Source organism: Trifolium pratense, linkage group LG5, assembly GCF_020283565.1.
Source record: "Trifolium pratense cultivar HEN17-A07 linkage group LG5, ARS_RC_1.1, whole genome shotgun sequence".
NCBI lineage: Eukaryota > Viridiplantae > Streptophyta > Magnoliopsida > Fabales > Fabaceae > Trifolium > Trifolium pratense.
In genome coordinates, this window is record NC_060063.1 from 54,661,443 (window position 1) to 54,688,108 (window position 26,666).

At 30.7% G+C, this 26,666-nt stretch overlaps 3 protein-coding genes and 1 long non-coding RNA gene across 4 annotated transcripts; 2 read left to right on the plus strand and 2 right to left on the minus strand.

Moving 5' to 3' along the window:
* Nucleotides 1-261: 261 nt before the first annotated feature.
* LOC123883245 (non-specific phospholipase C4-like) lies at nucleotides 262-3,475 on the minus strand. Its single transcript, XM_045931988.1, has 4 exons — nucleotides 2,639-3,475; nucleotides 2,134-2,543; nucleotides 1,813-1,983; nucleotides 262-708 (listed from the first exon to the last, which is right to left on the minus strand). Exons 1-4 carry the CDS (start codon nucleotides 3,397-3,399, stop codon nucleotides 371-373), a joined length of 1,680 nt encoding a protein of 559 aa, XP_045787944.1. The 5' UTR covers nucleotides 3,400-3,475; the 3' UTR covers nucleotides 262-370.
* Nucleotides 3,476-4,329: 854 nt separating this feature from the next.
* On the minus strand, nucleotides 4,330-9,978 carry LOC123883244 (3-hydroxyisobutyryl-CoA hydrolase 1-like). Its single transcript, XM_045931987.1, has 14 exons — nucleotides 9,724-9,978; nucleotides 9,527-9,607; nucleotides 9,170-9,238; nucleotides 8,855-8,918; nucleotides 8,650-8,729; nucleotides 8,462-8,545; nucleotides 8,206-8,290; nucleotides 7,718-7,803; nucleotides 6,819-6,940; nucleotides 5,912-5,972; nucleotides 5,720-5,818; nucleotides 5,375-5,476; nucleotides 5,251-5,292; nucleotides 4,330-5,013 (listed from the first exon to the last, which is right to left on the minus strand). The coding sequence occupies exons 1-14, from the start codon at nucleotides 9,787-9,789 to the stop codon at nucleotides 4,873-4,875; spliced, it is 1,182 nt and encodes a 393-aa protein (XP_045787943.1). The 5' UTR covers nucleotides 9,790-9,978; the 3' UTR covers nucleotides 4,330-4,872.
* Nucleotides 9,979-13,633: 3,655 nt separating this feature from the next.
* LOC123883246 lies at nucleotides 13,634-15,032 on the plus strand. The gene is made up of 3 exons (XR_006800137.1): nucleotides 13,634-13,682; nucleotides 13,852-13,907; nucleotides 14,448-15,032. It is a non-coding gene; the product is annotated as an uncharacterized LOC123883246 (long non-coding RNA).
* A 7,014-nt stretch (nucleotides 15,033-22,046) lies between these two features.
* On the plus strand, nucleotides 22,047-26,193 carry LOC123883247 (NADH-ubiquinone oxidoreductase subunit 8-like). The gene is made up of 9 exons (XM_045931989.1): nucleotides 22,047-22,201; nucleotides 22,768-22,837; nucleotides 23,440-23,518; nucleotides 24,050-24,103; nucleotides 24,191-24,282; nucleotides 24,357-24,470; nucleotides 25,398-25,465; nucleotides 25,545-25,656; nucleotides 25,803-26,193. The coding sequence occupies exons 2-9, from the start codon at nucleotides 22,784-22,786 to the stop codon at nucleotides 25,896-25,898; spliced, it is 669 nt and encodes a 222-aa protein (XP_045787945.1). The 5' UTR covers nucleotides 22,047-22,201; nucleotides 22,768-22,783; the 3' UTR covers nucleotides 25,899-26,193.
* Nucleotides 26,194-26,666: the final 473 nt, after the last annotated feature.

The following is a 26,666-nucleotide window of genomic DNA, read 5'->3' on the forward strand; positions in this document are numbered from 1 at the left end:
AGTATAATGATATTGTTCTGTTATGCCTTGAAATCAATGTAAAAATCATGTGTTACATAAAAGTTGAATTAGCCCGGCGAATATAAATCTGCCTCGCTGGCAGGCTTAGAGAACTTGAAGCACCTGCCTCAGACGTGACGCGTTTGGGTGTGTACGCGAGGCTTCCGTGCGTGATCTTGACTGTAAGTACGTGTGACATCTAGGAGGCTACGTGAGGCATTCAGCGCCGCAGTATTTAAAAAACACAACACTTGTATCGTATATAAAAATATAAATGAACAAACTTTTTATTCAGCATAGCTTCATTAACAATGTTGCCAATTATACAGACAGAAACAACACTTCTTTCATGATGTGCAAAGTTAATTATTCATCGATCACATGTTATACAAGACAACATCTTGTGAAAGAAACTTTTGGAATTTGGTTGTGTACTACATGTTTCAGCACAATCAACAATTTCAGAACCATCAGCACCATTTTGCTTTGCTTTCTCACACTCATTCAAAAATGTATTGAATGCATCCTTGACATATTTAACTGCATCCGTAACACACATGTACTCGATTAACTTGTCCGGGTATATACTCTTTCTATGATCACCATTTAGAGTAGCTGCCATTAGTACCAATTCTTCCTGTAATTCACTCAACTTAGCTTGTTCTTTAGCAGCAGCCTCTCTTAGTTTAAGCGGATCAGGCAATTTCTCTACACAATGGTCACTTAAATCGTCAAGAAACACGATTGATGGTTAAAAAATTTATTCTTGTACACGTAATATCAACCTTTGATTAATAATTGATATTAATTACTAAAAACTCGAATGTTGTTCACTTTAGAAGAGTTTGTCCAACAAGAATCGAACTAACAACGTTCTATTCATTCTAAGTTCATCAAAAAAATACACATTAAATAATTTATTATGCATTGGAACATAATAAGATAAAATATGATTTTATTTTTCTTATCTTACATTAAATGATTTTTTTTCTACCCCTCTTGTCCCTAGGGATGACAATTTGACCCATACCCAGTGGGCACCCGCAAAAATTACCCATAACAGGTAGGGTAAAAACCCGCATTTTGGGTACGGACACGGGTATGGGTAATTACCCGCAAAAATGAACGGGTATGGGTGCGGGTACGGGTACCTTAGTACCCACCCCGCCCCATACCCACATAATGTATATATATTTATTTTATATATATTTTTATATAATAAGATATGTATATCAATTTAAAAAAATACAACAACTATTAACATATTAAACATTTTCAATAAAAATATTTATTTATAATATAATACAAACACAATGTGAATATGTTAATAAAGAAATGAACTTTAACATGAGATTGGTAAAGTTTTTGTTTATAATTTTCATGAGTCGATATTAAAATCTTAAAAAAAAATTAATTATATTAACACGATATGATATTTTATAATCGATCGATTTATTTTTAGCAAAAATGCGGGTAACGGGTACGGGTATGGGTACTTAGGTACCCATAGGGTATGGGGACGGGGACAAAGGTTGTTACCCTACCCATTGCCATCCCTACTTGTCCCAACAAAATCACAATCACTAAAGTACAATATAATCACCAATCGTTAGTTGGTTCAGTGGTGATTCGCGCTGGACTTGGTAGCGAGGACCACAATTCGATTCTCCGCAACTGCAATCAGGAGGGGGCTGGAATCACTTATGCAGTAATTGATCCCCGAACCAGATTAGGCGGTCCAGTGGACCGGATACTGGTGGTGAAAACAAAAAAAAGTACAATATAATCAAAGAAGAAATGTTGATATTTTACCTGGACAATCAGTTCTTGGTTTGGTTAGAGTTAAAAGACCCTCAAATGTTCCTGCCCATGCATCTCTCTTTGTCAAAAAATTTGGGAGATTGAATATCTTCTTAACAGTTGCTGGTATAGATGAATGCTCATATTGTGATGTTGGGAATGGTCCAGAAGGTTCATGCAACACTGTATAATAAAACCATGTTATGATTAATATATGTAATATTTGTGTTATGGTATAAATTTTAACTAAAGTTAGCATTAATAACTTTTAAATTATGCACATAATTAATAACTTAGCTTTTGTTTGCATGCATATAAGCATCTTATTCTTACCTTTTCCTGGCTCAATCCATGGAGAAATAAAGATGGTTGGAACCCTTACACCAAGCCTATCAAACTTAAACTTGAAAGGCTCAGGACCAACAATGTCATCTGGACTAGGAACTCCGTCTACCGGCGTTGGCACATGATCGTAAAATCCTCCATGTTCGTCGTATGTAATCACAAACAACATTTCATTCCATTGTGGACTACCTCTTAGTGCTTCATACACTTCTTTTACGAATTTTTGTCCTTCTCCAACATCGTGAGATGGATGATCGTCATTTCCAGGTATCGATAACAAGTCGAAAAATCTTTGTTCTATCACCACGTAGTTTGGTAGCTTCCCTTCTTCACAATGCTTCTTGAATGTTAAGCCATATTCATGAAAGTTATCTATGTATTTAAGCTTCCTAAGACTCCTGAAAGTGATTAATTAATGAAATATATCCTAAATGAGAAAAACGTACATTATATAGTAATTAAGATACCTAAATCTATGATCAAATGAACAAACCTGTAAAAAAGAGTAGATGGTGGTTGTTGATAATAAATCCCAAAATTGAATCCATTTTCGTCCAAAGAATCAAATATGGTTTTTTGAGGTAACCCTCCAATGAGCTTATTTGTGTCATTGCTACTTAACCCATGTGACGTGGCGGAATGCACATAGAGCCGATTCGGTTGGGTTGATGCAGGAACGGAAGCGAACCAACGGTCACAAACTGCAAACTCTTTAACTAACTCCTTGTAAATCGGCACCGAATCTGGTTTGAACCCATTCATAACTGCCTCCGTCATTGGCACTGTGGCGTCTTTTGGTTTCTCTTGTCTCGCTGCATTTTGAGCGAAGCCCTCCATCTTCGGTGGCAACTTCTTTGCTGCCGAGGCTTCACTCCATGGTTCTCCAAAAATTTGCTCATAAATGTCTTGGATCGAGTGACCGGGGTCTGGGTCAACATAGATTGATTGGTCGTTGAATTGAACCCGGTTTGAGTTGGAATCACTTGTGGAAATTGGGTTTGACTCCGAGCCGGTAACACCGTCGATTTCCGGATTGAGGGACTTCATCCAACCCAACATGTGGTCAAAGGAACGGTTCTCTTGAACCAAAATGACCACCGTTTTGATGGGGTAGCTATGACTAGTGCTGGAATTTGAAGTCATTTTCTTGAAAATTTCCTTTTTTATGTGCACTTTCCTATAATAATTCTCAAATATGAATACCAATCCGAGAAAGTGAGACATATATATATATATAGTACACTTATTACACATTCAAATCACGTGATGAAGTTATATTGTTGGTGAAGCAAACTTAGGAAGGCATAATAAAGAATATACTATCATGCACACATTTATTTACTAAACTATATATATATATATATATATATATATATATATATATATATATATATATATATATTGGGAGGGATCAAATTACACCGGTGTAACATTTGAGTAATATTACACCGCTCAATAACGCTTTAACGAATACAAATTTTACAAAATCCACCGTTGGATTGAAAGCTTATATCGTATAGATCATCCATATTAATTTTTACAAAAATCTAAAATCGTTTGGTATGTTATTTAGACCAATCAAGATTAATGGTTTATGTGTTTTTATTGAATACCGTTCATCTTGATCGATCTCAATAACATATCAAACGATTTTAGATTTTTATAAATTCTAATATAGATGATCTATATGATATAAACTTTCAATCAAACGGTGGATTTTGTAAAATTTGTATTCGTTAAAGCGTTATTGAGCGGTGTAACATTGTTCAAATGTTACACCGGTGTAATTTGATCCCTCCCCATATATATATATATATATATATATATATATATATATATATAAATTAAGTTATTGAGTTTAAGTGATTAATGAGTTTTATCAAAGAATAAATTGTTCGAAAAAATTTGAATTCAATTTCTGGACAAAAGAATTATTAGTGAAGTTTTACTTACATCTCGACCAAATAATGAATTACTAGGATTCGTTCTCTTATGAAACATAGAGTAACACAAAATAAAAAAGATTATAAAGAAAAGAAAACGTCATTGTTCCTTTTTTTTTAACTTGTCGTGATGGAAAATGGATAAGAAAAAACAGAGAAAGAAGAAAATTATGTTGAAATGTGACAAGGTGGAGAACCTTAACATTTATTATACGACAACGATCATGTTCACGCAATTGAATTTTCTTTCAATAATTAATGGATCATTTTTTATTTTTTTTTTGACTAAAAAAAATAACAATATTCATTCCAATAATCAATAGAGTACATACATCAGATCCAATAATTAATGGATCATATCACAAGCCAATAATAACGACGTAACATGCTTGAAAAAAAAAAATAACGACGTAACAAATACATATATAGGTAAGTTTTTTCAATACTAAATATTATGACATCCAAACGTGCAAGTAGTAATGCCAAAGAATCATGCCACCGTATATACCAAACGTGCAAGTAGTAGCTAGTGACAATTTCCAATTATTGTGAATGAATATATAAATAGTTTATGTTCAAATGTTGCATCACATACTATATGCAGTTACGTACCAATTAATTTAATCTTACTATTTGTTTATTTTTTATATCAATCCGTGATATATAATCAACTTGTAAGGTGGCAATTCACAAAGCTATACTCAACCTTCAAGAATCCATTTAATGTTGTGATTATTCCTTGGTTTCTACACTTTTTGGCTCAACAGATGAGATTATTGATGCCTTAAAGCTTTGAAATAGCATGTGCAGGTAAGTTGTTGAACCTTTTGGGAAACTCCAAATCTTTCCATCCTTCTGCATCAACCTTAGAGAAGTAATGCTCGACGTCGCGATCACTCACAAGCTCCAATTTGGAAGGCTCCCACTGATAAAGACATAATCAATATGAGAATCAAAGAAATACAATTTCATTAATACTAAGATTAAGGGATATATGCATTGTCTGTGTAAAGTTATTTTACACCGACAGTCCATCAGAATTTTTTGTTGTGTTGCCGAGTTGTAATTGGCTGTCAGTGTAAAACAATTTTGATAGTGCATATCACTAATTTACTAAGTTAGTATAGCTAATTTATGTCTTTAATTATGGCTAACCAACCACCTTTGGCTTCCTGTCTTTATCTATCAGTATAGCTCTAGAACCCTGTAGTAAGGCATAAACAGTGAGTATTGCATGGAAATCAAAATAACCTAAATAGAAACATGTATACGGATCAACGGAAAACCTCGTAGAAATCCTTGCTGTGGTGTCCTTGTAGGAAATGGCAAACAATTCTGTACTCAAGAACAAGGCATTGACCAACACCTAGGAGCCTTCCTTCTCTAATCTGAAAAAGTGAATAAAAACTAAGAAACAGTCATTAAAATAGTAAGAAGAATTAGAGAATGGAGAAGGGTCGGCGATTTTTATATAAAAACATTTTAAGATGTGAAAAGAAAAGGAGAGTAAGAAAAATAGTTAATGGCTATGCAGCCGTTAATACTGGCAATAAAAAGTAGTATAATAGGCTGTTGTAACGAAATATTACACTTCCCTAAAACGTAACATTCGATACTTTCTTGACACGTACCAATCTAAGGAAGACTTTAAGGCTTGTTGGAGATGATTTCTTCAAGGTTTCAAGAGTTGAAGAAATCCAACTATTTGCCTTACTCGTGGCTTCAGTCTCCTAAAACAGCACAACAAAATTTATGTTTGCTAAATGACTGATAGATAATGCTGAAGAATATATTCAATATGATATTTTAATAGCATAACTTACAAGAGAAGACAATATTTCTTCCACTGTTTTCCTAGAGAAACACCTATTGATTACATCCATCCTGCAACGAGTTGCCACAATAAGAAAATATAAAGGAGAAAGATACTTGATATATAGTGTGATCTGTTTCAATAGTTTAAGAACAGTTACGAAAACAAACAAACACTCGACAAGCTCCAAGTTCTCAGTAACGTACAGAGCTCATGCTCTACATAGTTAATTTAGATGCTTTTCTAGATAAAAGAAGTTATCACTAAAGAAAACAAGTACAAGAGCAATGGATAAGATATACCCTTGCAAGAAACCAAAGAACAGGAACCAGCACAAAAAAGAATTCATCTCAAAAAAGATCAACAAAAATTTATCCTTGAAAACTGTAGCAGTCTTTCAAGTTTCAACCATGAGCTTTGATAAATCACATATATATACATACCCCATGTATGGCACATGTTACTATATACTTGTAAAATACACACCACAAAGTAGCCTTTTCATATCTACTCCTCTGATCATCCAAATTTTTTAATTTTACATAGGAGAGTAGATCAACCGGAGGGGAGCTCAATAATTACAAGTAGAGTAAGACCTGGAAAAACCACATGTCCGACCACTTAGAAAGATTTATATTTAAACAGGTTATCTATATACATGATTTACGGTGGGACATAACGACATTATTTTATCCTTGTAGCTGATCTACTTCATATGACCATCCAACCCTACAGCCAGATTGACAAAATTCACCATCTGTATAAAGTTATTAAAGGAAACGGGGAATTTAAAGGATACAAAATTCACCAGCCTAGAACTATAAAACTTCTACCATGACAGGATGCGGGGAATTGAACAGACGTTTGCTATATACGTTTATGATATATTTATATATAGATAGAAGATATGCACCAACCTGTGATAAACACTATCCGCTTTAAGGGAAGGCTGCTCTGAGTACTTGTCAATAATTGCAGATACTACAACTGGATCACTAGTTTCCGCCTTGCATAATGATTCTTCCAATACCGATAATTTCTGTGCATTCATTGCAAATGGCATCAAACAGGGACACAGATTACAAACCCCAAACCAGAGAGTTTATAAATCATATAAATAGCTTAGTCCGTGAGAAAGAATTATTATTATTATGCATCATAAAGACATGATGTAATAAAGTTCTGAAGGAAGATCAATTAAAACTGATGAAAGTCAAACAGTTAAATTTGGATAATGTCATCTTTGTTTAAAATGAATCTCCATGTACCTAGCTTGGATGAGGTTTCAGATTGGATAGAGTTTATTTCTATTTTAAGAATAAGGGAAGTCAGAAAATGGCTTTAAAATGCATATACTTAAGCATTCAAAAAAACTCAAATTGCAAGAAACATGTTTCTCTACTCTTTCTCTCTTTTAATGCTTACAATCACTGTTAGGAATTTAATTAAACAACATATCGTCCTGGAAATAGATAGAAGGTTAACGCCTCAGGTAGGCACAAACTGTCACCTCCTTATTCAGCAGTTGAATGGCCAACACTTGCCAGAATCCTTAGGTAAAACAGTGTGACACTAACTTTCGGACACATGAAAAGCATCTCTAACTTCTGAATACTTATCCATACACATTTCATGATAAACTTTTAAATCCCAAGCCTGAAAACCATTAGTTAACAATCTTTCAACACTGCACTACATTTCCAATGGTCGGTGCATGTACACTTTTTTTTTTTACTCGGATTGGAGTTTAGGTATTTATTTACCAAAGATGCAAATATGCAGAAAGAGCACAAAACTATAGCAGTATGAGGCATACCCATGAAGGGACATAATGTGTTGCAAGACCACAAGCAAGCATTTCTGCAGCATCCAACCTAGCACCTGTGAGACCAACATATTCTCCTGCAATTTGTTTTCCAATAGGAAGGAGGAAAAGGAGACAGGAATGTTATTTTACTTTTCATATTAGAAGTTTGCAAATGCTGAAAAGATGTTGGAATCATGATCAAAAGTATTCAACGAAACAGTATTTGATATACATAATCCAACCATGCTAGAGAAAGTAAACCATCATGAAAAATTCAAGAATCTTAGCCTCTCCCCTCCCTCACCCCCTGGTACTCTGTATGTGCACATGCATGTGTGTGTGTGTGTTAACTAATTGACAAAATGAACACACCAAAAGTATGCAGGAGACATCAGTGACAAAAACATGAAAAGATTGAAAAATTGAGTAATCTTATTATCAAGTAAACCAGTCATAATGAATTAAATTCAAAGAGATCTATGATACAACATTCATACCAAAAAATCCAGCTAGTCTAGACAAGAAATACGAGGCGCCTACATCGGGAAATAATCCTAAAGCTGTTTCTGGCATTGCAAAGACCTGCAAATAAGTCGATTAAAACTTAGGGATTTGGGTTCTGAAATGCAAATAAGTCAGCATTATAAATAGGCTGACAGGGTTTCTCTTAGCAATATATAATTCTTTGATCTAGTTAGACTATGCAATGTATCTAGACACTAATTACATGATAATGATATCAACAAAACGTACTGTATTCTCTGTAACGACACGAAATCTTCCATGCATAGAAGCACCAGCGCCGCCTCCCATGACAATGCCATTAAGAATAGAAACCTGCAAATGTTTGGAAACAGGTGTAAGGAAATGCGATAGTGTTATTAGAGCCATGAGTGCAAACACAAAACAGGGAAAGTGCTTGTACAATTAGAAAGAGTTACCTGAGGCTTACTATATGTTGCCATAAAATAATTCAATTTATATTGAGTACCCAAAAATATTGCACCAAACCTCCAATCACCTATTCCATTGGAAAACAAATAATTAATTTTGCATTTAAGTTAAATCCTACATTTGAAGCAGCAAATCAATGCAATGAGCATTATGGTTATATTATCTGATATAAGTAATAAAAAGATAGCATACCTCCTCTCGCATCACGAACAACGGCTGCAACATCACCACCAGCACAAAATGCCCTTCCATTTCCCTGATATAGGTAGCCAAAAGTTAGAAAATCAAGCTTCTTTTCAGTCTGAGTCTTTAATTTATTCAGATTTCCTTGCAAACATGTTGATTACTTTCAGGCACCAATTTGCTCTTGCAAAAAAATTCAAGAACGGATTTAGCAGTTGATTCATTCTTATTCCAATTGCTAGCACATTTTTCTCTCTCTTCTATATAGGCAATAACAAAATGCAAAAAAAATTAAATGGAAAGTGATCAATAGATGGAAATGACCTTAACAACAACCAATTTAACATCAGAATTTCCCTCGTCGTCATGAAATATTTCTAGTAGCTTAGATACCTATAAGAGGAAGACAAAAGAAAAATACAAAGAGAGTAAGAGAATTGGAACTTCACAAATAGTATAATACTATATTTTTTTAAAGAGTACAGACAGGTATATGGAAAAAGCTAGGGTCAGTTCTGACATCAAGTGGTTCCAGCCCCCTCCGGATCACAGTTGAACCGACTAACAATCGGTAATGCCATTTTCCTTTTATCATATGTTACTTCTTACTCAAAAGTAAAATAACTGAGAAATAAGTAAGCTATGCATAAAAAAGAAACGAAATGTATATTGAAATAGTACCATATAATAAGAGAGGGCATTCAATTGCTTGGGTCTGTTCAATGTCAAAACTCTGGCAGATAATTTACGTTCCACCACAACCTGGTCACAAAGCAAAATCCAGTAAGATGAAAACGATTCTTCCAATTGAAAAATACTCGGATTGAGATTAATAAGCAGAATAAAGAGAATTGAAGTGTAAGAAGAGAAAAAGTAACCTGATCTTCGTCGAGTTTGGCGGGGGATGCCATGGTCTGTAGTTTCGTTGGAGGTATGTAATTCATCTGCAAACTACTAATAGACTCGTGTCGTAACGTTACAGTTAGGTAAATGTTTAAGTTATAGTTTGGCGGGAGATGCCATGGTCCCAGTTAGGTAAATGTTTAAGTTATAGTTTGGCTGGGGATACCATGGTCTGTAGTTTCTTTGGAGGTATGTAATTCATCTGCAAACTAGTAATAGACCCTTGTCGTAACGTTACAATTAGGTAAATGTTTAAGTTATAGTTTGGCGGGAGATGCCATGGTCACAGTTAGGTAAATGTTTAAGTTATAGTTTGGCGGGGGATACCATGGTCAGTAGTTTCGTTGGAGGTATGTAATTCATCTGCAAACTAGTAATAGACCCGTGTCGTAAGGTTACAATTAGGTAAATGTTTAAGTTATAGTTTGGCGGGGGATGTCATGGACTGTACTTTTTTAAGTTATAGTTTGGTAAATGTTTTTAAAATTTAGATACAATTAATAAGTATTTAGAATTTTGTTGGAAATACACAGACAAATATATTTTTTGCAAAGTCTTAATTATGAATTTTGATTAGTTTTAAAGATAAAAATAGTTACATGGTGTAAAATTGTGAAAAAATATAAAATTCACTTTGAACATGCACCTAAAAGACATAAGATTTTAAATAGTTACATCATTCTTGTTAATCAAAAAAACATTGAAAAACAAAGTTAGAACGTATCCCGCATAAAATAAGTTTTTTGAAATTTTTATAAGTTAGAATTTGTCTTGTATATGATAACTAATTTTAAATTTATATAAGTTCGAAATTATCCCGTATAAAGTAGCTTTTTAAAAAAAAAATTATAATTTATAACTTGTCTCACATTTAATAAATATTTCTCAATTTTTATCAGTTAGAATTTGTCCTGTATAGATAGTTAATTTGGAATTTATATAAGTTAGAACTTATCCCGTATAAAATAAGTTTTTTGAAATTTTTATAATTTAGAACTTGTCTCACATATGATAATTATTTTGAAATCTTTATAAGTTAGAATTTGTCCCGTAGATGATAATTAATTTGAAATTTATATAAGTTAGAACTTATCTCGTATAAAAGTTTTTTTTTTGAAATTTTTATAATTTAGAACTTGTCTCATGTTTGATAATTATATCAAAATTTTATCAGTTAGAAATTATCTCGTATACGATAGTTATTTGAAATTTATATAAGTCAGAACTTATTCCGTATAAGATAGTTTTTTTAAAAAAAAATTGTAATTGGTTAGAACTTTCTCACATTTGATAATTATTTTAAAATTTTTATCAATTAGAATTTGTCCCATATATATATATATAGGGTTTTGCTAACGTACACCCACTTGTTTTTTAGAGGTGCATGTTGCTAAAACACTCCTTCTAAAAAATAAGTGGGTGTACGTTAGCAACTCCTATAAGCATTTGCTAGAATACACCCACTAATTTTTTAGAAGGTGTGTTTTAGCAACTAATAACTAAAAAGTGATTAAATACACCCTAAGGTGTACGTTGCTAATGCACACCTTCATAAAAATGGGTGGGTGTGTTATAGCAAATCTCATATATATATATATATATATATATATATATATATATATATATATATATATATATATATATATATATATATATATATATATATATATATATATATATATATCACAGTTTGTTTGAAATTTTTATTAGTTATAACTTGTGTCACATGTGATAATTATTTTGAATTTTTTATCGGTGATAATTTATCCCGTATACGATAATATTTTTTTTGACATAATCTGTATACGATAGTTAAAATTTATATATCAGTTAAAATTTATTCAGTGTATATAGAATTTTGAATAAGTGATGAGGGGGAAAAATTGAATTTGAAATTTGACGAGACATTGGGAGAAACAAAAAGAGGTCACGTGTGTTTGTGGCTTAGATGACTTAGTTTAATTCAAACTGAAAAAGACATAAATGGCTTAGTGGCTTGGTTACAATGTAAAATCTAGTTTGATAAAACACTTTCCCACTCACAAATGCCCCACATGGCTTGGTTTCATTTGAAAATGAGTGTACTTTTAGTTCAATCATCAAATTTTTGGACATTAATTACCCTCACTTGGGACACATGGCATCACCTTAAACAAGAGTAGTTTAGACTTATGCAGAACAATTAACTTTCTTATATAGATTAGATGGAATGAGTTTGCAGGAAACCAAGTTATTGGGCTCTAATGAGCTTCACCAAAAAGAACGGATTTCTGGAGAATTCGGGTTCGATTTTTGGGTGAAACAATTTTTTGGTCAGACTTTATTTACCTCGCGACCGAACTCTGGACTACTAGGAATCTTTTCCTCTAGGAATCAGAGGGTTATAAACAAAAAAATATTTTGCAGGAAGTAGCGTTTGAAATGTCTCTGATTTCAATTTCATGCCAAGAAGATGGCAAACTTAGTAAAAACTATTTTATAGCTTATGGTTGATACTTAGCTAATAGCAGTGGAATAAAATTAAAATGTTTGTTAAGTGGAATAAAATTAAAATGTTTGTTAAATTTAGTTGTTATACATATAAAATGACATAAAAATACATGTTAGTGAATATAGTTATTATATTAGGAAAAATAAAGAAATGATAAACGAAAATAATAAGGATAAAAATAAGATAATATTTAAAAGTTATAAGTTCACATAAAACTGTAACTTGTGATGCTCCTAGTGTTGAGATGTGGGAAATTCTGGCTAACATAATCATGGAAAATGTCAAAATCAATTGTAAATCACCTACTTTTGGGACGTCACATTCAGGAGTTTTTGAAGTTGAATTGGTAGAAATGCAAAATATAACTGATAAATGAATAACTAATTTCAGTATTTTTATAAATTCTTTTCAATTTCATATTGAGACTCCTCACAGTAGAATTTCAAATCTCATTTTTATGATATTTCCAATATCTACTAGTAATCTAAGAAAGTAAGATGATCTTTAAAAACCCTTTTTGCCCTTAAGTCTAATTTTTTTTCGTTTTTGTTTGCTCCTTCAATTAGGGGTAAAATGGCCTTATTTTGATGAAAGTTCTCTTATTCATCTAAGGGCCACCTTTTTCGTCTATGACAATTTTGTCCTTCACTGAATACACTAACAATTTGAATTTATAAGGGCAAAACTTTGACCAATTTGGGAATTTCACAAATATGTTTCACATTGTCCAATATTGAGAAGATTCAAATTTCAAATATCACATTCTCCCTCTTTTTCTCTCATTATAATCAATAATCAATTTTGTGTTCTCTCTCTCAATCTACACATATTCATGTTGTCTCTTCTCTATCATTTTCTCTTTTCTTCTGCATATTTCTTTTTTGCTACTAATGTTTGTTCTTCTCATTTATTTTGCAGAGAAAGAAGAATAAAAGAAAATAAAATCTTCACGAAGGTATGTACCAAAACGAAACTCACATTTTCTTTGTACATCTACATTTTTAATTTTTTATATCATGTTTAACAAACATATTTTCTCTTCAACTTTCATTTACATAATGATTATACAGAATAAAAACAACTACTAACAAACATATTTTTTCTTTAACTACTAACTTTCAACTTTCGGAAAAAAATTTGTTGCAGGAAATAAATAAGAGCTTAGAAGATTTTAACACGGTAAGTTCTCCAAAAATAAATAAAAAGTCATATAAATGCTATAAATGCTCTTAATCTTCTTTGTTTGACTTAAAAGTTTTTAATCATTGTATTAAGACTATAAATGCTAACATAAAATGCTATAAATGTCTGCTGGAATCATGAGTTCTTCAAGAACATGATTTTTGATTTTTTTTTTTTGTTCAAATATGTTTTGCAGAAAAGAAAATAAATATAAAAGGTGTTCATCGTGAGATGAAGAAGAAGAAGAAGAAGACGAGTAAGGTATGTATGTTAAAAGTAAAAGATAAAGATAAATGAGTTAAAAATGTGTGACAACAAACTGAAATTAAATATGCACCACATCTTATTAATACTACTTTTATTATTTTATTTTTCATTCAAAATTTTCTTTTACACTAATCAATGTAACAATTTTTTTTTTTCTTTTCAGATACATACAGATACAGATAAATATGAGGAGGAAAAAAGAAAGAAAGTTTGATTTAGGTAAAAACAACTTAATATTTATTGATGTTCAATATTGTTTTTAAATTTTAATTAAACTTGCTGTTATGAAGAATAAAAATAAGTACTAACAAATTTATTTGGACAAAAATTGTTTGCAAAAGATAGAGAAGATTTCAAAAATAAAATAAAATAATGATTTTAATAAATAAATACAAATTAACGGATCTAAAAACAAATAGAAGAAAAAAGCTAGAGAAGTTGAGTTTGTGACTTTCATTAAAGTAATTGTTTTTCTATGAACATTTTTTAAATAACATTTTGTGAATGAAAACAACTACTAACATTTATTAAGTAATTAAAAAAAAATGTTGCGGAATAATAAGAGCTTGGTAGGTTTCAAACTAGAAAATGACCTTGCTATATTGTTTTAAAAAGACCTTGCAGTAATAATTTTAAACATGAAATTAAATTAAATAAATATGAGTGTTTCTTTATAGATATGAACATAGATATAAAAAAATTACTTTACCAGCAAAAAATATTCCTTTAATTTCTCTGATTTTGTTGTTGTTAAACTAGGAGCTTAGACAAAGAAGCAAACCTCTCATACAAAGATGTAAAAAGAAAAGAAAGAAAGTATGTTTCTGGCACAGTGATACAATTTCTAGCACGATTCCGATTCGGTGGTTACATTTTCCGGCGCGGTGGCTACATTTTCCGGCGCGGTGGCTATTGGCAAATGTATTCCGATCTTAATTTTTCGTTCTGGATTTTGTGGATGAGAAGGAGGAGAGCCTTTTTATAGTGATGTTTTTTTAAATGGTGGTGTGTGGTGATCAAAATCTAGATCTAAACAAATTGAAAGCACCACTCTAACAACAACAAAAAAGCAAAACAAAAGAGAAAGATAAAGAAGAAGGTTGAATAGGAAGATAGAGGATGAGATTTGATGGTAGCAAAATCAAGTTGGAGGCATTGGATTTGGTGGCCGGCGGCTAGGGTTTGTTTGTGGAATACAACTTCTCAAAACTTCTTTCTTGAAGAGAGAGAAAGAAATTAACAAATGCTATGGATTTGTGAAATAAAAAATACGTTAGAGAAAATAGAATGAATCCTATGGACTTCAAATAAAATTAAATCTAGCCTATGGACTCCAAAACAAAATTCAATTGAGTTAATTTCCAATTTTTAATACAATTAAATGAGAGCAAAACTTCTCAAGAAATTGCTTAAAAAAAAAACTTCTCAAGAAAAAAATTTAATTAATATATTCTAGACAAAATATACCTCTTACAATATTTAAATTAATGTTTTTTTGTCAATTTTTTTTTACGTAAAATTAATGTTATATATAGGACAAATTGATAATGTTTTAAAAATAATTATTTACTCTGTCCCAAAATATAAGCAAAAATGAGTCAAAAAACTTGATGTATTTGGTTAAAGATTTAGACCAAATACAGTACATTCACTTTTATTAACCGCTTTTTACTTATATTATGGGACGAGGGGAGTATTATACACCGGAAAGTTAAATGTAAACTATTTGATGTTAATCAGACGACTCTAATGCACTGACTACATCAAATCGAATGCATTGAATCCATTTGAGATATAACCAAAAAGAAGAAAGAGAGATGTGATTTGTAGATAGATGATAAATTCACAGCCATACAGATTATAACACACCATTTGTTACCAAAGCTTGATTGGTCATGTCATAGGCCCTCTATCCCATTTGAGTTGCACAGTAAAAAAAATACTCCACAAGTCTTACTATATCCAATTTCCACTCCAAAAGTACTACTTTTTGCGGAATCTGCAAAAAAAAAAAAAAAAAAAAACTACAAGTAAAAATTTTATATTGAAAAAAATATATACTATTTTGACTTTTTAAAAATTGAATGTATAATTTTTAAGAATTTTTTTATATTGAGTCTCTTAACATGAGTCATAAGAATACAGATTAAACTTTTTCATTTTTTAATTACTTAGACATTTCCAATTTATAAAGTAAACATATTTTTTTTATTAAATAATATGTATTATCTTTTCCTAAAGGTCGCCTGAATAAGGTTGGTTGTGACTGGATGGAAGTAGTTTGGTGGTTCACGGCTAGAGATAAATGTGTGTGTATTGAGGGATTTGGATCCTCTCCAATTATTCTCTTATGTTTTCTCTCATTTTGTTAATCTAATAGTTGACAAATCCTCCTACTATGTGCAATTTATTTTCTTTTTCTTTTGGTAACATTAGACAGTGGAATGAGGGAATTGGAGAATGCAAATGATTTTTTTTATAACTAATTTATTAATATAATAATTCACAAAAAATTTAAAAAATATAATAACTTCTTATAAAACAAAAGAAGAAATAACTTACTCTCTCCATCACATATTATAAAGAGTTTAATTTTTTAGCATTATTAGTGTAAAGTTATTTTATACATGAATTTAATAATGCGTTATCACGTCGTTAAATGAATGAATACGCCACGTATTGAAAAACATATTTAATTATGTATAAAAATAGTTGAATGAAATCAAATATTATATCGATTTTTATTAGTATACAAACACTTTTTAACAAATTTATCAGATTTAATATTTACAATTCAAAACTACTGTATTATATACAGGACAATAAGTTGTTGCTCATAAATTTTCCAAAATAATAATATATGTGGAGAAATTTTCTTGATAAATCTTTTAGAATAACTATTATATATTATTGTACATGTTACTCATATTTTAATTATAATAATAATTATACACCGGATAAGTTATTGCCTATAATTTTTTTAAATCGCTATTATACATTGGGAGATGACCAATTTTAACTACTAAAATTAAATGATAAATTATTAAAAAATTAATACCTATATTAGTTGATAAAATTTTAAAATACTTATCATACACAGGACAAATTTTCCGATCATTTTTTAAAATCGCTATTATATGCCGGAAGATGGTCAATTTTAACTTTTTTTTTATAATCGTATTTTAATGTGTAGTCATTTGAGCCTATATATTTTATAAAATTATTTTATACTTCCTCCGATCCTAAATATAAGAGAAGATCTACTTTTTAGATTTATTTAGAATTTAATGTATTTGATTTATATTATAGGCTAGATACATTGAGATTTTCTCTTATATTTAGGACCGGAGGGAGTACATAAATTCAATCAAATTTTAATGTGTAAACATTCGAGTCTATATTTTGTTGGAAGAGTAAATTTGGAAGAACGATATGCGAGTTAGGATCATCTCCATTTTCAATTATTTCTATTTTTCTATTATTATATAGTTTTGGGAAATCAAATGTAAAAGTGTGACATTAAGTGTGTCCAAATATCATTTATATACCCAAAAAAATTTTAAAATTTTGGTAATGAACGAAATGGAAATAATAGAAAATGGAGAGGATCTCAACTCACGACATGCATACTGTTGCTTCCTTATAAAAATGAATTAAGATAAATTTGATAAAAATAATTATCGATTTTTTAAAAGTTGATGATATATATAATGATAAATGATGAAGTACGCATAAATATGTTAACTCAAATAATGAAGTAGATTTTTTTGTCTATATACTCTCTCCGATCCTAAATATAAGAGAAATTTTACTTTTTATATTTATTGAGAATTCAATGTATATAGTTAATATTATATACCAAATACAATATTAGATTCTCAATAAATCTAAAAAATAAAATTTATCTTATATTTAAGACCGGAGAAAATATAATTTCAGAAAAAAATAATACAAATAATACAATTGAGATTGCCTGCAAAAAGAAAGATCTTAGGATAAAGCTATTAACTACTACTATGCACAGTAGATGTGCATTGGACAGTGAGATTGCCTCCAAGTAAAGAAATATCTTACGGATAAAGCCATCTAATTATGTACTCCAATGCAATAATAATCCTAATCAAATTAAGAGATACTTATTTTCGGTTACTATTATAAGCAAAAAATTATTTTTAAGATTTATTGAGGAATTAATGTATTTACTCTATAATATGCAATATTCAAAAGTACATATAACCTGATACGACGCTTATGTTAAAATTTGCCTGCAGACTTTTTTGCGCAACTTAATTCATATTCGCAAAAATTGAAATGCATAATCTTCTACTTTTATTTTTAAAACCCATGTAACCTTATTATGTACTACCATTATGTTTAGTAAATTAGTTTAATTTTATGGGTGCTGTTAACATGTGCATATAGGGCACATGTTAAGGTTTCTATAATTAGAAATTTGCATTTAATATTATAAACGAATTTAATGCTTAAAAGATATAATACACATTTTTTGAGAAAATATTTCTATATTTGTATTCTTAACATGTGCCTCATATGTACATGTTAACATTTCCCTAATTTTATTGCAATACCTGTAACTCTTATCATGTAATAGCACTAGCATTATTATTTTTTTGAATCGACCCTAGCATTATTATTACTTTAAGTTTTTAGAGTTCTTTGTAACTCTTATCTTAACATTGTACAAAAAACCTTCTATTATTTAGTTATTATTTATTTTTAGTGTACTTACATGTTAATTTGTTGAATAAAAAAGTAGAAGATATCAAAGTATTATTTTAAAGGAAAAATGTATTTGTAGATCCTTTAAGTTTTACGTTTGTATTAGATAAATCCTTTAAATTTTTTAAGTATCAGATATGTCCTTTAAGTTTTAAGTTTTAAAAGACCTATCTGATACTTAAAATACTTAAAAGACCTATCTGATACTTAAAAAACTTAAATGACATATTTGATACAAATATAAAATTTAAAGGACTTATAGATGTATTTGCCTATTTTAAACTGCATAAGTCTATTGTCAATAAATCACTTAAATCTAACTACTCTCATTACAAAGTCATTGGTAATAATATCCGGAAAAGAAAAAGAAAGTCATTGGTAATACAAACTCCTACAACATTATAAAACTTTCATTACTTGTGCAAGCAATAGCCTGCAGAATTATTTAGACAGCAACACTATGTCAACCTATGACAAACATTGGAAACCGTAAGTGTACTTTGATTGAGAAAGAGGATCTTTTTAATATTGCATCATGAAATCACGGATGCCTTACAGCAAAAAAATGTCGATAATACAAGTAAGAAAACAATATTCAAAATTGGACTCTAAGAAAATCTCAAATTCAAACTTCACCGCAAACTTTTTAATTTAGAACTTTCCCACCTGTTATTTGAATTTTTAAACTTTCAATTTAACGGAGTATTTTCCTTACAAGTTACTTCCTCCGGTCATATTTATAAATAAAAAAATACTTCAAAATTTTGTCACTATTATAAACAAAAGTTAACTACTTCTAAACTAATTAATACTACTATTCCTAATATATCCTTATTTAATTCTATTTTTTTAGGCATTTATTTCACTTTTACACTTTTTAAAAGGGATAATATAGTAAACTTAACTCATGTTTTGCATAATTAATTACACTTAACTAAGTTTATTATTAATAGTAATTGACTATTAAATGAGTAGCATGTCATTCAGAAGTGAAAATATATGCAAGTTCCAATTCCAATGAGAGATTATGTCAAGAAGGAGGGTAACTTAATAACTGGTAGTTTCTGCTATATGTCAATTAAAAGATTCAAAACCTATGTAATAGACTTGAACTTTGCGTGTGGTTGGTTTGCACTACTACCAATTATGCAACATGTTAAAGACCTTATTGTCAATGTCTTGAACAAAATCAAATTACTACTATAATATATAGGCGCCTGCCCTTATCCCTATATCAAACATGTGTCATAAGAATATACATTAAACTTTTCCATTTTTTTAATTACTTAGACATTTGCAGTTTATAAAGTATTTACAATTGTAAATTATTTAAACACTATTATTAACAAATATACACTCGAAAATTTTTTTCACTCTTAAACACTTTGTTTGAAGCAGCTTTGAAGGCCGTCTTTTTTATAATAAAATCTTAGGTCGTCACTTTTTAGTCATTTAAATTATAATCATTGTTATAAACAAATACTCTCCGACCTTATTTATAAGTCAGATTCTATTATTTCACACTTATTAAGAAAATTGTTACATTTACTACTCCCTTCAGTCTTACTACTCCCTTCTAATCATTTGTTCTTGATAAATTTTTTTAAAAAAAACTAATATACACATAAGTTAATAATATAAAAAGAAAGAATTATTTTATAAAAAGTTATTTGATAATATAAAAAGAAATTTGACAATATGCCGATGTCGTAATTAATATAAGCCCTCAATATACCTGCATGGGCCTATGGCCTAGCATAAGCTCAAACCAAGATATTTTTATAAGTCTATTTAGTTAAATAGCTCAGGCTGCAGGCCATTCAAAAAACATTTAACCTTCTAGGCCGATCTATTTAAGTTAATATGAATAATATTTTTACTACTATAATTATTATATATTAAAATTTGTACTTTGATTAAATTATCAATTTATTAACTTTTTCAGTAGCTTAAGTTTATTAATCTACATAAGTTTTTTACATATATAAATGTATTATTATAAACTATAATTGAAATATGATGACATATATAGTAAAAATATGACTTTTATGATAAGATTAAAATTTCTCACATGATGTGAGTTGTTGCGGTTCAAGTCTCACTCTAAAACACTTTTGCAGTAGCTACTACTCCTCTCTCCGACAACAGGAAGAAACAAAACTGATAACATCGCACTCCTTCTTGCTTAAAAAAAACACAGTGCACTCCTTCTCCTTCATGCTAAACGATAAAGAAATTAACAATATTAACTATTAAAAAAATTTAAAATATTTATCATACACATAAAATTTGTTCTTGATAAAACAATTTTAAAAAAATGAATATACATATAAGTTAATAATATAAAAAGAAAGAATTATTTTACAAAAAGTTATTTGATAATATAAAAAGAAATTTGGCAATATATCAATGTCGTAATTAATATAAGCTTTCAATATACTTACATGGGCCTATGGCTTAGCATAACCTCAGGCCAAGATATTTTTATTAGTCTATTTGGTTAAATAGATCAGGCTGCAGGCCATTAAAAAAGTATTTTAGCCTACTAGGCCGACCTATTTAAGTTAATATGAATAATATTTTTACTACTATAATTATTTATATATTAAAATTTGTACTTTGATTAAATTATAAATTTTTTAACTTTTTCAGTCGCTTAAGTTTATTAATCTACATAAGTTTTTCACATATATAAATGTATTATTATAAACTATAATTGAAATATGATGACATATATAGTAAAAATATGACTTTTATGTTAAGATTAAAATTTCTCACATGATGTGAGTTGTTGCGGTCAAAGTCTCACTCCAAAACACTTTTGCGGTCAAGCCATTAAAATCTTTTAATCTACTAGGCCGACATATTTAAGTTAATATGAATAATATTTTTACTACTATAATTATTTACATATTAACATTTGTACTTTGATTAAATTATAAATTTATTAACTTTTTAAGTAGTTTAAGTTTATTAATCTACATAAGTTTTTCACATATATATAAATGTATTATTATAAACTAGAATTGAAATATGATGACATATATAGTCAAAATATGAGTTTTTATTATAAGATTAAAATTTCTCACATGACGTGAGTTGTTGTGGTTAATGTCTCACTCCTCTCTCTTGCAACAAGAAGAAACAAAATTGGTAACATCGCACTCCTTCTTGCTTATAAAAAAACACATTGCACCCCTTCTCCTTCATGTTTAACGATAAAGAAATTAACAATTTTAACTATTAAAAAAAATTAAAATGATCATATTTATCAGTTAAGCAACAATATTTTGAAATTTTGTTTCAGTGATACGCTTTTTAATAAAGTAATTAAATTGATCGTTGTGTCATTAATTATAACACAACAATTTAAATCATCTAATTCTTTCTATTTATAAAATTAATTTCGTTGAAACCAACTTTTTAACGCGCCGAAGGCGCGTGCAACGCGCCGAAGACCCCTTACGACCTAACGCCCCGACGCAATATAACGCGCCGAAGGCGCGTCCCGTGCGTACGCACGGGTTTGTACCTAGTTTACATGCCTAAAAGTGGGTGTAGTTGGTATTGTGTGGGTAGTAGCAACCTAAAAAAGCCTGTTTATTATTTGGGCTAACTGAGTTCGGCTGAAAGCCCGGTCAAGTTTCTGCCACGTAACACAGTGCGCGTGTGTTACACTTACCTCTCTTCTATGTTCTTTTTCATTTCAATTTCAACACTGCTTCGTTCATTCGCGTTTCTCTCTGGATTCTCAGATCAAGCTTCATCATCAGGTTATCTATCTATCTATCTATCAATCTCGAATTGAATGATGATACTGTTTCCACTACAATGTGTTTTAGGGTTTCCTCAATTGCTTTTTTATTTTCTTCAATTTTGATTTCACTGTTCGAGCTTCATTGGAGATTGGAGATAAAGATTGTTTGTTAAGTTTAGGAATTAATCCGTTTTAATTCATTGTTTTCTATTATATTATTTACATATGCGATTATTATTATTTCACACCTAAAACGATTTCGATTTGCAAAATCAATACTATGCATTTCAAATCTAGGCTCCGTTTGGATTGGCTTATTTTTTAGCCTATGCCAAAAAACTTATGCAAATAAATAAGTTTTTATGTATTATTATAAGTTTTTCAACTTAGTTTATGAGAAAAACATCTTATAAAGATACAATTTTTGTTAGTGAAAACTTACAGATTAACATAAAAGTTTGTTTATTTGCATAAATTATTTTCATAAGCTTAAAAATAAGCCAAATCCAAATGGGCCCCTAATGCCTTAGGGTTCATAGCTATCAATTATAATAATTCTGAATCCTTCCTTAATTGTTGCAGTTTCTGCCTTTGCAAAATGGCCGCATTCTTAGCTCGGAAATCACTTCTTGCCCTTCGTACCCGCCATATGGTAAGATTACTCTTTTATTTGCGGTTAACTGTTAGAATTAGAAATGAAAGAAACACCAAAAACTCTTAGGTTCCGTTTCGGAGTTTGGAGGGGAGGGAAAGAGATAGAAAACTTTTACTAAATTTGAGAATGTGGTTTTATAGATAATGATAATTGATAAGAGAATGCTTATGATTAATGTATTTTGAATATTAATATTTAAAGTATTATAACAACATAGATTGGATTTGAAGAATTTATCTAAGCCCTCCAAAATCCTACTCCAATATATTTTTTCTGTTCCTCCAAATTAGGGGGATTTCATATTATGAAGAAAAAACTCTCCAAAGCCATCCGATTCTTTCAATTACTTCTTCCATTTTTCCAAAGCATGCCCCTCCTCTCCCCTCTTAAATCCCAAACAGACCCATAGGCTTTGTTTGCGAGTTGGTTTTTGGAGGGCAAGTGAAGGGAGGGTTTATTTTTCTTCTCTAAATTGGAGTTCTATATAGTTATTATTTTACATAATTGAAAGAACACGATAAATGATTATGGAGGTTTTGTTTATAGGATGAAAAGAAATGTTTAGTTTAATACTGTCCCTTATTGTTCTGCTTGTTTAGGCTGTGGCAGGTCAAGGACTGCACAACCCCCAAAATTATGGCATGCGATTGAGTTCACACCTCTACTCTACCAAATTAGGTTTGTTGTTTCTCTTACCAATTTTGTCAGCATTCTTATAGAATGGTTAGCAAACAAAATGATTGTTTTCTAGTTTGTACCCCAAATCATTCATTGCATGTACAATGAGAATGATGGTCCTTTTCTGATTTGTCATGTTGTACAATCAATGAGCTAGATAAAATATGGTGATCGGGTGGGTTTGGGTACGATGTTTAAAAGAGAACCCAAAATAAGAGGAAAGTGCACAATAAGAGGAAAGTTGGTCGAGCTGTTGAAAATAAGAGGAAAGTGCACAGGCTCAAACACCACAATGTGGTACACTCACTTTCCCTACACTATGGGATTGGCCAGCTGGACCTGTGGTATCCCTCTGGGACAAGGGAATTAATTAGGCCAATGGAATGGCTTGTCAAACATTTCAATAGCTTTATCATGTGTGACTGTTAATTTAGATATCACTGGATCTCCATTTGCTTTTCTCATGCATGTGCTTTATTATGTATGCCCCGCCCTTTGATGTATATCTACTTTTTTTCCCACAAACTGTAGAGGACGAGGAAAGAGAGAAACTTGCAAAGGAGATTTCAAAGGATTGGAGTACTGGTATTTATTTAGGAGCCTTTCATTTTCAGATTGATTAACCTGTTTTATATAATCTAACTAAATCACCGTGGATGTTTTGGATGCCAGTTTTTGAACGTAGCATCAACACACTTTTTCTCACTGAGCTTGTTCGAGGTCTAATGCTGACGCTGAAATACTTCTTCGATAAAAATGTTACGGTAAGTGTCTTTTATAACTGTTTGCTGGTCAAGTGTTGCAGCTTATAGTTAAGTGTGTGACCTCTTTAATGCAGATCAATTATCCATTTGAGAAAGGCCCTCTGAGTCCTCGTTTCCGTGGTGAACATGCACTCAGACGCTATCCATCAGGAGAGGAACGATGCATTGCTTGCAAACTTTGTGAAGCTGTAAGAATTTTGTTGTTTACCTAATATTTTCAGTTTAACAATGATACTGGAGAGCATGCATGCGACCAAATGGCACAGCATTTTCCTGTCGCTTCAATGTTTTGTGCATACCGATTGTATGCAGATGTTAATAAATGTAGCTTGTAGTTGGTTAGTGTAGAAACAAATGTACAGGTGTTTTAAGTACAACACATAAAGCTTTGGTAGGTTTTTGAACCTGTGGCATATCTTTAGATGTTTTGTGCATACCGATTGTATGCAGATGTTAACAAATGTAGCTTGTAGTTGGTTAGTGTAGAAACAAATGTACAGGTGTTTTAAGTGTATGTTTTTGAATCTGTGGCATATCTTTAGTTGAACCAGATGCAGGAAAATGTGTTTGACATCCCTAAGAATTAAAAATCTGTCTAATTTAGATATACCAAATAAGGTTGTCAAACCCTCTCATTGTTGGAGGTTGTAATTGGTATATTTTACCATACAACTATAATAGCAGTTTATTTTAACATGGACTTTGAGATCTTTTCTTTATAACTGGTACTATCTCAGCATTATCACTTTGGTGTAGCCACATGGGACAAACAAACATGCAGATCTAGTAAAGAGTAGGGGTAAACAAAGTTATTAGATGTGTGTGTGTCTCTGTATAACAAAAAAATATAGGCTATGAGCCCATGTATCTGTCCTGAAATTTCTAAATCTAGTTAATACAAGTGATACCAATTTTATATTCAAACTCTCAATTTACCAGAAATTGGGCTATTAATGAATACCCTTAGTAATAACTATGACAAATGGCCAAATCTATTATAATATTTCCTTTCCATGTTTTATTTCTTCTCAATTGCGTTATTTCTCACCCTCCTTTCAGTAGAATCAGCTACTGTATCGTTATTGTTTTGTTCAACTAACTTTTTCCTCAATCAGATATGTCCTGCACAAGCAATAACAATTGAGGCTGAGGAGCGTGAAGATGGCAGCCGTAGGACAACTCGGTGAGTTACTTACCTTGTGTGCCTTCCCTTCTCCTTCCCTGCATTCCTCAGTTTTGGTCTAATTTGTCAAATCTTTCAGGTATGATATTGACATGACCAAGTGCATTTATTGTGGATTTTGTCAAGAGGCATGCCCAGTTGATGCCATTGTTGAAGGGCCAAACTTTGAATTTTCTACCGAGACTCATGAGGTTCCTTTTTATTTCCTTTATATTGAACTCTATGAGTATCTTTAGTGCATGCAGTAATTGTTTATCTCTTTTTTTGGTTATTGATTTGAAGTAATTGTTAGTTTGCTTATTTGTTTATTACTGATTATATGTTTTAACTGTTAAAGGAGCTTCTATATGACAAAGAGAAGTTGCTTGAAAATGGGGACAGATGGGAAAGTGAAATTGCAGAGAATCTGAGATCTGAAAGCCTTTATCGCTGATAATCTCGATTCATCAATCGCTGCTGCTTATTCTGTCTTATTTCGCACTGATAAATAAAATGATCAGTGACTCGTCTTGAAGATTTGTATGGATTAATTGTTGTTTGCCAATTTTTATTTTTTGGTGGGCAATTGTTGCATTTCTGTCATGTATGCAATTGTGATTTCTTTTTTGCTCTTAAAATCTTGAACAAATGCGTAAATAATTGTAAGGATTCAACAAATAAATGTTGTTACTTGGTAGCAAACTTGTAGCCTTGAACTATAGTGGAAACACACTCGGCTTTGATGATGACCCCGATAAATCTTGTATTGTATGATAGCAGAAAGCCTTTTTCGAAGTTATGTTGTGCAAACAAGGAACAAGGAAGTTAATCTTTGAAAATTAGTATTAACTGAGGTGTTTTCTCTCGACATGTCTTCAAATATTTTACAACTTTTCAAAATTTGGAAGTTTTTGTTGGGACACCCGATGAGTTATATCGAGAATGTTCATAGTTCAATAATTGTTGCTAACATCTGTCACACCCTCTTGCATCTTATTTCACCCCTAAAGATGTGTTATCTTACAAAATGCTTTATGTATCGATCAAGACATTGCTTTAAATGAAACTCAAACAAAAAGTTATTGAGTTCAATAAGCTCACATTCTTTGCTAGAGATCCATAATCAATAAGTTCAAATTCTTAAAAATATCCTTGTCCATGACTTATTTATTTTGTTTCAACTTTTTGGGGTGTTTGTTTAATGGTTTGCAAATTTATTCTA